Genomic DNA, 12,335 nt, shown 5'->3' on the forward strand with positions numbered 1-12,335 from the left:
ATGCAGATGCACCCACACATACAGTGTGACATCAGACATTTGATCTTTAATAACTTTAGTCGGATGTAATGCGATATCATGATGACATCCAGAGGGAAAGATCAGATACAGTTTTGTGTGTGTGTCTGTGTGCATGTGGGACTGTCTTATAGGCCCTATAAAGTAGTGTGATTGCAGGTGTAGTCACAGCAATCACCTCCCACACTTAAATGTGTGAAAAGAGAGTGTGTGTGTGTGTGTGTGTGTGTGTGTGTGTGTGCCCCTAGATTATTGCACTTTGTGGACTGTGAAATGGCAGGTTAATGAGAATCGCTGTGCCCACCTCATCTGTTCACATAAAGAAAAGCAAACACAAGTACGCATATGCACACATGCACGTTAACACACGCGGACCCAATTTCTCTAGTTGGGAGACAGACTAGGTCAATAAGGATCTGGATAAAACAAAGACATTTCAATGATGCAGGGGAGAAAAGGAAATACTACTATTGCTACTACTGCTACTACACACACACACACATTTACGACGTCTTCACGAATTGATAAGGGTTTCTAATGCCGGATTTTCACATTGCACAATTTCATGATTTTCATGTGCTTCAAACACTCTAGATCTAATTGATCATGAACATCTGTTTGAATAGTATTGAAGAAAATATCTGCATACAAAGTTAGCATATGTAACTGTATGCAGATTTAAAAGCATTCAAAATGTATATGTTTGGTACTTTATTGAAAGATGAAGCCTGAATAAAATTTGGTGTTGAGTAAAGTTTCCCCAGAGAGACAAAAAAAAGTGGGGCGAGCCTTTTACAACCTTGATTAATATTCTTAGTTTCACATGCATTTAAGTGTCGCCATTAAACTTTGAAAGTTTGACAAACATCATTATACTATTAACCAGACTCTTTTTGACCAAACAACATAACAAACAACTATTCTATTAAATTAAATGTATTTTTTATTTACTTTCATTTTGTAAATGACTAAATTGAGTCCAAATGTAATTAAATAATGTGAGTTAAACACTAAACATTAGAATTTCCACATTTCACATGACTTTCTCTTCCCTTTATAGTCTATCTTAAGGCACACCTGCACATACGAGCTCACTTATTTCCTTCTCTCCTCCCTTCCTATGTCACCCCCTTTCATTGTATCGTCTCTCTCTCTGTCTGCCTCTGACTCTTTTCCTCTCTCACCGTCTTGTTTGTGGATGATTAGTTAGACAGCGGCCCTGCTGGCTGTTGGTTCGGCCATCCTTTGTATCACAGAAGGTGATGTGATCAGTAGAGAGAAGCTGTCCTTCTGCATCTTTCTGTGTGTCTTGTGTACTGTGTGCAGACAGCCGCAGTGTGAAGCATGCTGCTGGTAATGAAAGCCGTAGGACCAGGGAAAGGTGGAGAGGAGGTCAAGTAGACCACAGTGAAGCACACACATATGGACACACAACAGGAAGATAATGCATAGGAAATCTGCATAGTACAGCGAACGCAGTGTCTCTCTCACATACACACCCACCCTGCCACACACTCACACACACACAGATACACACCTTTATTGCACCACTGTGCTGACTTAGAGGACGATGTAAATTCAGTCAGGGATGAGTAATCACATTGCAGATACACACATGCACACGTGTGTGTGTGCACAAACACAACCTTAATTATCTTGAACTTCTCATAGGGAGGGATGAGCACCTCTTGCTCTACTTTTCCAAGGTAGGGATAATGTTTCAGGAAAGCACCTGAACAGGTTTTAATTTTAAAGCAGGTCTTTTTACCAAAGCGGTACTGTGTTGTTTTGTAAGAGCTGGAGGCAAAGACACCAAACCGCATTATTTGATTGACATTGCCACTATACTGAGAATTGGTTCTACGGTAAGAAGTGTGACAGTTTTTATTATTATTGAGGATCTGTACAGCGGATGTCAGCCAGAAATGTAAGGAGTGAAATGCGAAGGAAGTTCTATATGTGCTCATGCCCTTCTGGATTTCATCATTAAACGTCCCATAAAACTTTAAATATTCAGCTGTATAAACACAGATTGCTTGTATGTGATCTTTAGTTAGAGCCTCATCCCCTTTATCTCTATTTTTGAGTCTCTTCTCGACCAAACGTTGTGCTTTTTTCCAGACATCTGCAAATTTTCCAGTGTTCTCTTCTTTAAAGTATTTGTCCTTGATCATTGTTGTCATTGTTTCGTTGCAGCCAAAGTACATGTCATCAACAGCCGTTTCAACCATGTTCATTTGGATGCCCAGGTTTGCCTCTGGTAGATTGACGATAAAACTGATCTAGAGGGGAGGGATGAACAAAATGACAGGAAAGTTCAAGAATTAGATGCAGGTTGTTGTACCACTGTACATAAGTGTCTGCGGAGAAAGCCGGGATACAGAAAAACTAAATGGATAGACAGATATTTGTTATCTCCAAAGGTGAAATTTTGTTTCCACAGAATGTGCATTTTATGTGCCCTGAAGATCAGTCTGCTACTTCTGAATACTGAAGATACTGCTTCGGCGCTTCGGGGGCACGCCAGATTACTTCCTGCAGTTTATGTGCTTGATCGCTAATTTAAGAACTTTGAGCGTTGTACTTTGAGCGACATGCACATGTACAGTATACACACCGTGTTAACATTTGTCAAGTTTTAAGAATTCAATCGCATAGTTTCGATTTAAGTGGGTGCAATGTACCACTCACCTTCATGGAGCATACAGGCAGCATCCAGCAAAGGAGCAAACACATTGGAGCAAACATCTGCATGTTACCTTCCATCTCTGCGGGTAGGCAAGCAGCCTCTGAATTTACACACACATACACAGAAGACATGAACAATGAAAATTAAAAAATTGGCTTGATATATTCTAAATAAAACAATTTTTTCAAACTTAATGTGTGATTTTGAAATAACTCACCAGTCTTCAGCAGCGCCTTTCAGATAAAAGGTTTTGACCAGACAAAGAGTTGTGAGTGAAGAGTTGTATATAAAGCCTGCCTGTTTCCAGACAGGTCACCACATACCACATCCTGACACACACACACACACACACACACACACACACACACACACACACACACACACACAGACGTACTAAGATACACAATTTGCACACATTCACACTTGCCATGATTAAATGTGCGTGTGAGCGGTTTACTTTTACCAGACAAATGACACGTTCATGGTGTCATTGTCAGCTCAAGTGGACTCACTAACTGATGTGTTTAGACTTGAAGCTTCAACTATGATTTCTTGACCATCTATGGTTACAAGGTGCAACTGCCGGTAGTTTCCACAGTAGATCAGTCACGCCAATATACTCAGAGCCAAAGAAACGGGATGTAATCCATCTTAATTTAAATGTCAGTTGCAAGTAGGACTATACAGTAGGTAGTATACTTTTATGTTTTCAAAGCAAGCCATAGTCAGAGCCTGAAATAAAGGTGCAAAATGGAACAATCTTTCAATTCATCACAACCTGGACAAACTCTAAATTTGACTTACTGCAAGATATTAAGTATCTGGATTTAGGGGGATTCAGAATTTTAAATGCCAAAGCAACAGAATTGAGTAAATTGTTTTGTAATATATTAGCAAAATAGTCAAAAAGTTGAAATATGTCACAGTTATCATTTAGACCCCACTTGTACCAATTGTCACAACTCTGCAATTGAGGTTATTGTTACAATCTAAATTACATATTACAATTTACACTACATTTTTAAATAGTCTAGGTTTTATTTACCTGCTTTTAGAGTTAATTCCAATAATGTGATCGTCAGTTCGTCCTAATTTTACCAGTGCTCTTGCCAATTTCTTCAAAATTCATCCCATGTTCATTTATTCTATGCAATATAAGAAAACATGGAAACACAGAAGAGGGATTGGAAAGTTATTCTACAAAGATAAAACTATTGGACATGTAAAGTACAGAAAATGGAAGATTCTTTTTCCCTTTTGGATGATAGTTTACCTGAATTTGACCAGTGACATTACTGGCCTCCCAACCTCTTATATGTGACTCAATATGCAAGTGAGCAAGTTATTGTCAAATGGTGGGGGCAGTTTTGAGCCCCATAACTAACTCCACAATACAAATGTATACAACATCCACTGTTGAGCCTGAGTGTGAGAATCAAACTCTGTGGCTGCCACATTGTATGTCTCATTTTTCTTGTTCACCTCAATTTCCTGTTAGAGGCTACAAGCTGCAAAACCACATGTGAAATGTGTGGACTCACACAACATTGTATACGTGCTTGTGCAAGGAGGTATGTAAAGACCCTGCCTTTAAAAAAAGAAATCTATTTAACAAAGAAACATTCATATTGTGTGTATCTGAAAACTCATCACTGTAAATTCAGAGTTTCATATTGAATATATTGGCAAAATATTCGGTGTCAACCAATAAATCATTGGTTTTCCCCACGATATCTGCCTCTTGAAATTAAAATATGATTACAGTTATGATCTTATGGCTCCATGGGATGTGTTGTTGACTGTGCAGGAAAGTAGCACAGGTCAAACTGCTGATGTGCCTATATATAGCTTCTTTTGGTTACCCTTTTGGCTTAATTTGATAGTTAGCAGTAGATACATACAACAGAGGGGGAGAGGGAAGACATGCAACAATGGTACAAGTTTAGAACTGGACCAGAGATGTTGTGATTACATGGTGTGTGCCTTGGACTACAAGGCCACAGGGCTGAACCAACGTAAAACATTGCTTTTAATGGCACATGCACATTGCTAACAATGTAATCATCTATGTGTTTATATTTACAGTGGATCAAATGACAGCATGTAAAGTGAATTACTCAACTCTTAATTTCCCCTCAGCTCTACAGAGCATTTTAGCATCTTTCAGATCACTCTTTTGGTTTTTACATGTGCAGCTTCACCGTTTTAGTTCAGTCTCACCACTATCATCTATGCCATTTTAAGATCCAGCAGGCACCTTGATGTAGCTAAGGTAGCATCCTATGACACGGGGAGGTCCGATGTGGTAACTAACCGACGTGCGTGCAAGACCCCTGAAGTCCGCTGTAATCTGAAGAAATACGGGTAGGCCCTAATGTCCAACATTGACTATAACATACTATTTCTTTGCTGTATTTCACTTGTAGCCATCAAAATCAATAATGTAGCCAATCATGTAGAAAATGTTATTCTATCTACTGTACTGCGAGTGGCAACCACATTTATAGACATTACATTTTAGCTGGGATGTAATAGTGACTTAGTAGTAGACTTAATAGTGGCAACACATTAGGAAACAGGTCTGATCAGTAATGTAATGGTAATGTAGGTTATCCAGTTACCCGGATGGTCCTGAAGATTGTTTCTGCATCCAAAACAACCAAGAAATATTTGTTAACCCGATGCCAAAAAACACATACACTTTAGTATGGTGCTGTTGAACTCACATCCCGAACTGCTGCATCCTCACATCTACTCATTTAATGATAACCAGCTTGTGATTTGTGGTGTCCTGGATGAAAACATGTAACCATTTTGGCCAGCTAGCCTGCACATTTGCGGTGATCAAAGGCAAGGTTTTGTTTTGTTCGCTCACTCGTTATATTGTCAGCGCGAGCATGTTAAATGTAATGTCATATGGAGATTGTTGTTCTTGAACCCCGTTCAGCTAGAAGACTTCATGAAGTCAAAACACTGGAGAGAGACAACAGGAGAGGAAAAGTACTGTATGAATTAATTTGTTTTACAAGTTTCTGATGGCTCATTAACTAAACAGTCATTAGTGCCTAGGAGTACACACGCACACACACACACACACACACACACACACACACACACACACACACACACACACACACTAAGGCAATATTGGTCAGGGGTCCTCCCAAATGTAGTATTGGAATTGTAAATGGAGTATTGTATTAAATTAAACATAGTGGATTAGTGTTCAGTGGTGGAGGGTGTGTGTGTGTTTGTGTGTGTGTGTTTGTGTGTGTGCACATGTATTGCAGTTGTGTTTTGACTTAAGCTTTAAAATGCACATATAGGCTATTTTTGTTTCTGGTCAACTAAAATAGAGAGTGTGTATCAGGTTTGGTGGTTGATGGGCCCACTGGTCTGATGCTATATTTATTGTTGATACCTGACTCCACACAGACCTTTTTCACAGCAGACATGTCAAAGGAAAAGCAGATGTGTAATTAATAACACTAACGATGGCTGATTTCCACTCAGGGGATGTGCATGGCGGCCTACTGGAAAAGCTTACTGGGACACTTAGTGATTCTGAGCCATCGTTAATGTTTTTCAATTTTACCTGTGCTTGTCCTGCTGTGACGTCGACAATTTCTTCTGTGAAAAAGGCATATTAACATGGAAGGTTGTTTTAATGATTTTCCAGCAGATGTCAGCATTGTCCAACTATTCGACACCCAACCATTAACTTGTCTGAGGCATTCTCAACACTGTGCTTCTGTTTGTGTGTGTGCAAAGCGTGCGTGTGGGTGTGCCTCAAAACCTTCGGCATTTTGATTATTTTTCAATTTAATCCTCAGTCGAGGCAACACAGTGAGAACAGGGGGGGAATGCAGGGCATGTTGGAGAGATACGGGAGAGGAGAGCAGGGAGGAACGAATGGATTGCAAAAACAGAGGGAGGGAGAGCAGATACAAGATGCTCCGAGAGCCGATAAAATGCAAAGACGGAGGCAAGGGTGGGTTGTTTTTTTTCAGGAAGGGAGGAAAAGAAAAATAGAGAAAGGTTGGCATCAGTCTCCTGTTACACTGCAAGCCCAGCAGAGGGACGAGAGAAAGACAGGCAGAGCCAGATATGGGGATTGTGAAAAGACAGGAGCAAAGAGTGAAGTAGGAACGTGAAGCTAACAAAATGATGTGAGGGATTGGTGGAGAGTAGATGTTTGGCTTTGCTGTGGCATACCTAAGAGAGCAAGAGAGGAACACTGTAATGCAGCAAAGAGGAAAAGGTAGAATAAGAATAGACCCAGTGGAGAATGAGCGCTGTACAAAGTACACACCACAAAGGTAATAGTGTGTGTATGTGTGTGTGTGGGTAGGGAGGGTGTATTGTTCAGTGAACTATCTCCAACATTCCCAGGTGAGAAAAAAGAAATGAATGCAGCTAAAAAATACAGAGGGGAGGGTTATTATGAGTGGGGAGGAAGGGACTGGAGAGTCAGAATGCCAAGTACATGTTGTATCACTGATGCAGAGAGAGAGAGAGAGAGAGAGAGAAAGCGGTAAGTAGGAAAAGAGATGGGAGCAGGAGAGAGATTGGGAGAGTGGGAATCTCAAAAGACGTGAGGATGTGAGGTAGTGAGCAAAAAGGAAGAGCGATGTAAAGAAAGAGAGAACTGGTAAGGAAGGGAGTGTGGAAGGGAGGGTAAGCGATTATGGACGCGTGTGATTTTACAAAAGTGGGGTTCGACAGAAATGAAGAAAGTAAGAAGAAGGGAGCAAGACTGCAACGGAGAGAATGATTTTGGAAAGTAAGGATGAAGGAGGGGTATGGGACAAGAGAAGGAATGAAAACTACGGTGGGAAGAACGAAAGGAAAACAATAGGAAAGCATGCAACCGAAAAAAAAAAAGAAATTAAGTGGAAGAACGTAAAGGGAGGTGTAAAGTAGTGAAAGAAGCATGGGGAAATCAGCCATCAGGGCAGCTTTTTGTGAGTCCGAGCAATGAGAGAAGGAAGAGCCTTGGCAAGTAAAATATTTCAGAGATCCAAATAGTAGAGAGAACAGAGAGAGCAAGAAGGGGAAGGAAAGAGTCCTAATGTGTGGATGGTGATAGGGAGCAGAGACGCATGCCCTCCTGCTCGATTGGAGTGAGTAGAAGGTTGAAAGAAAGGGGGATTAGGGAGGGAGTGAAGGGGAAGTGAAGTGGAATATTTACCTTTACTTGGAGCAAGGATTATTAGATACATTACAGTCAAAGTACAATATATGGTGTGATGGCAGAGGAGGTGTATATTAGTGAGCTGCCAACAGCTGAGGATGGTTGGCTGCATGAGACTTAAACATTTATATTTTTACTGTATTTTTTAGCGGATTTGCCCCAGCTGATATCGACAGGGATGAAAGGATGACAGGACAGGGTGAGAGAGACTGCAGAGAGAGAGAGGCAGGCATGTGGAGGTGCCAAGGCAATATGATTCTGTTTAGATACTGAATAGGCTTGTCTAGAGAACTATAAATAGATGGATTAGTGGAAATTTCAGCCACTTTCTACAAGCTAACTCGGTAATAATGCAATATAGACATGATGATATGGGGTTGAAGCAAAAAAAAAAAAAAATGCAAGGGGGAGACATGAAATGGACTGATGTTTGGAGAGCTGGTGATGGAGGGAGGAAAACTGCCAAAAGCAAAGTGGCAAGAGGTGTTTCACTTTCAGTGAATCAGATCCGGCAGATCCACGGAGAACAGAGGGATGAGTGGGAGGAGGGAGAGAGACATGGAGGAGAGAGGCAACAGAAGAGGAGGGAAAGGAGGTGTATGGGTAATATGTTTTGGTGAGTTAGGGCCAGTAGACCCAGTAGAAGGGATCCTCTTCAAGTGGGTCACAGAGGCTGCAGAAACAGACATTTATCATACATGACAGCACAGCATTGTGTATATGTGTGTTGGTGTGTGTAGATCTCTCCATTGTTTCCCTCGCTTTAACATACAGTTCTGAGAGGTGTGTGTCTGTCTGTGTATGCATAGGAAGTCAAGCATCTTTGACAGGGCACAGATGCTGCGGCAGGTGAGGAGAGACTGTTCCTTCTCCCTCTCTCATGCTTAATTCTCCTCCATTTTTCTCTATTTTTCCTTCTCCTATCTAATGTTACCACTTTGCTTCGTCTCTCTCCTTTTTTCTTTTTCAATTTCTTTTCTTTTCTTCTTTCCTTCCCACCCACACTCTTGTAATATCTAATTCAATATGACCCGTGCTTTTTTCATGCTAACTTTTTTTTTTTTCTACATTAGGAAAAGCACACATTTAAATTTGATATCAGACGTGAAATATCTGTTGAGACTATGGCTTTAAGAGAATTATCACTATCAGATCTTTTTGGCCACATAGCTAAAATGTTTCATGGTACTATACTGCCCTTAATCCTAAATTATATTAAAATATGGGAACAGTGCATCATTTTGTGGGAACAAGATTCATATGTTGTGCTAACATATTATTATCATCTTACGTGAGTGTGGGAATATGTTGTGCAACAGGGATACCAAAAATATTTTTATCAAACATGAAGTTATACTAGGACTAGAATCAAAGATAATATTGATACAGATACTTTTTATGATCAAAAGTGGCCAATGAACCATCACGTAGGAAATGGGATTGTGTATCAATTATCCATTTTCTGCTATCTAACTGTAAAGCAAGGAATCTGTGTGTGTGTGTGTGTGTGTGTGTGTGTGTGTGTGTGTGTATGTCCTACCCTATGTTGCATATCTCGAGAGCCGCTCATCCGATCTACCTTGCACTTAAGGGGTGTATTACTGGGTACTCATGGACGTGATGTGTTAAAGTTGCTGCAATTCGTTCAATATTAGTAAACTTTGAATCAACAAGTGGTAGCGCTCTGTGCAGCAGCGGGGGCGGGGCTTCAGGGCTCTGCGGTCTGAGAGAGAAGGTTGTCCGCAGTGGGCCTTTAGGGGCTGCAGCTCATTGACTACAGTCCAGTTGCTGCTGGATGCTGGGTATACTGACATTACAATCACCCTCCTCTTCACTTCTCTGGGGTCAGTGAACGGTTCTCGACATTGCTGCAGGCAGCACCTCTGACGACCACTCCGTATGGGCACTGCACTATAGTTTCCCGTTAATTACTTAATGCCAATGTCCACTATGAGATGGAAAGTGAGATGTATCTGTTTAACTTTTGTGTTTGTGTGTTTTGTTTCATGGATGATCCGAGGAACAAGATTTAGCATCAACAGCATTGATATTTCAGGTATCGCTCGGCCCACCCTTGTTGCGCAAACAAGGTTTTATCATCACAGTTATTGTGGGAACAATGTATTATCTTGTATTAGATCATCATCAATCTTGCGTTTCACACTTTTTTCCCTTTACTTATCTTTTCACAAAGTTTTCTATATCTATTTCTGACATTTTGAAGAATCCTTCGAACAAATAAATAAGAAGGCCAAAAGCATAACCTCCAAATGGGAGCAGAGGTTACTGGGTACTGGATTTTATTTTTCTCTTGGGGGATGACTTAAAGTATTGTAATCTCTAATCCCCATGAAGGTTACAAATCACAGAAGAGGCAACGCTATTCCTGTATGAACATGGATTTTGAAATACAATAATCGTACTTTTCTTTTTCATTTTCCCTTCTTTATAAATGTATCTCATGGTTCAAATGAGGCGAGCACTCGGTAGGTGTTCTTATGTAGTGAAAAAAACAATGACCACCCAACATCTCTGTAGGAGTTCTTGGTGTGAATAACAATTAAGTTTTAAACAATAAAGAAAGAAAATGTAACTGCAATGGTAGATATCTTCAAGGCTCTATATTTCAGCAATTAGTAGCTCTGTTTTTTTCAAAGTGCACTGGAAAATTCAGAGCCTGAATTACACATTTATATTTATATATAAATGATTAGTTATTCGAAAAAACATATTATTTAGTTAACGGTTTATAGGTACCAGTAGGACATGAAATACAATTCAGGAAGTCCAGTTTGAATAATGGGTTTAAATGCTTTGCATACTCCAAATCACTGCACAGCAGTTTATAACACTCATGATTTGATAGGAATTTACAACAACTCGGGTTTGCGTTTGTTTGATCGGCCGCTGCATCCTCTTGCCTGAATAATGTTGTGGTCGAACGGTTGCGGTTGAGCCATGTTCTCTTTTTCGTTGAATGACCCTGAATTGTTTTTTTTTTGCTGAAGCATCAGTATTGGCACCCCCGCCAATGAAAAGTAAAAAGTAGAGTTTTCAAAAGTCAAAGTAGCTGGCTTTAAAATCCCTCTCCCACTAACACACATCCAAGCACTTTGCAGACTTGCTACATTCAGTGGACGTCCAAAGGTAAATGCTAATCCCAAGGGACTGGGGCTTTTGCGTCGCATTAATGTTCACTCTCTGTCCTCTCTCTGCTTTATGACTTCTTTTCCTCTGTCACTCTGCCCTTCTTTTTCTCTCCGGTTTACTATCAGGTAGTACACAGTGTCAGCAGCAGCGGCAGTAGTCCCCAGTGCCGTGCTATCACTCTCGCTTCCTGCTGTACTTCAAATGAACTGCTCTGAAGGTAAAAGCGATCGGGAGTCAGGAATCACACTGAAGTTCCCAGAAATAATAATGAAGACACTTTGTGTATGCGTGTGTACCTGTGCACCTGTGTGTGTGTGTGTGAGTGTGCTTGTGTTTATTTTTCCAAACAGACTGGTACAGATTGATAGAGCTGCAGGTGGAAACAGAGGCATGCAGGCTTTGCAGCTGATGAAAAAGGACACGAGGATACGCCACACGTCAGGTAGAGACAGCACAGATGACGATTGACGGACACAACAAATGGATTGAATGTGCAAACAACCACTTTCAAAACAGATGCCTTCTGAGTGCATGGTGTAGCTCCCAGATATAAAAGCTTTAAATGCTGAAAAATGAAATATGACATAAGGTATGGTTCGAGCTGCAGTAGGCAAGAGTTTTATGTGAAAATAGCTCCATCCTTTAATCTAAAAGGTGAGATTCAGCAGACAACAGCATCTCATCTCCACTAAGGGACAACCAGTGGATTTGCCCTGTTTACCCAGTTTATCCTCTGCTGGGTATAGACTCTTGGAAATGTTCTGAGCCAGCAGGAAGTGACACATTTAAACTTAACAGTCCTGACTCCAAAATGGCGAGTGAGCACTCTGCCCCAAGACTGCTGAACTGAATATCTCTCCTCCATGTGGTATATTTGGTATTCAGTAAATCAGCACTGACCGTGCCATTATGAGAATACTGGCATCGCCTCACAGGATTTAAAGAGTCATCAATTTCAAGATTGCCTGGTGCCTCTTTAAAGCCTACACGCATTTATGAATATATATTGCGTCAGTTGTGATGGTTGTGTGCAGACACAGCCCTTCAGTATGACATGGCAACACTAAATGAGAATGAGAAAATGTTACACATTGGACCTAGTCTTTTAGTTTTGATTTGAGATCATGAGTTGTTTGCAGAGTTAATTGCTATCAGTCAGTGTAACAGGAATTGGCTAGTGTGCAGGCAACAGTCACTCTCTGACATTAAGTGTGTGTGCGTGTGTGAAAGAAAATAGCAATGACTAAAAGACACTGAAAGGCTTACTGGCAGTGCGCTGCTTGT

The 12,335-nt window shown here is 40.7% G+C and overlaps 1 protein-coding gene across 1 annotated transcript; it reads right to left on the bottom strand.

Annotated features, from left to right (window-relative positions):
- Positions 1-323: 323 nt before the first annotated feature.
- LOC142948706 (ecto-ADP-ribosyltransferase 4-like) lies at positions 324-2,784 on the bottom strand. The gene is made up of 3 exons (XM_076090840.1): positions 2,710-2,784; positions 1,660-2,300; positions 324-327 (listed from the first exon to the last, which is right to left on the bottom strand). The coding sequence occupies exons 1-3, from the start codon at positions 2,782-2,784 to the stop codon at positions 324-326; spliced, it is 720 nt and encodes a 239-aa protein (XP_075946955.1).
- Between the last annotated feature and the right edge of the window lie 9,551 nt (positions 2,785-12,335).

This window comes from Anarhichas minor, unplaced genomic scaffold (genome assembly GCF_050575085.1).
Source record: "Anarhichas minor isolate MPS153535 unplaced genomic scaffold, ASM5057508v1 ptg000012l, whole genome shotgun sequence".
Lineage (NCBI taxonomy): Eukaryota > Metazoa > Chordata > Actinopteri > Perciformes > Anarhichadidae > Anarhichas > Anarhichas minor.

Excerpts from the sequence above, each read along its gene's own strand:
- LOC142948706 (XM_076090840.1), bottom strand. The coding sequence starts at position 2,784 with ATGGAAGGTAACATGCAGATGTTTGCTCCAATGTGTTTGCTCCTTTGC. Across the intron at positions 2,301-2,709 it reads TGCCTGTATGCTCCATGAAG|ATCAGTTTTATCGTCAATCT; the intron begins GTGAGTGGTACA and ends CCTCCCCTCTAG.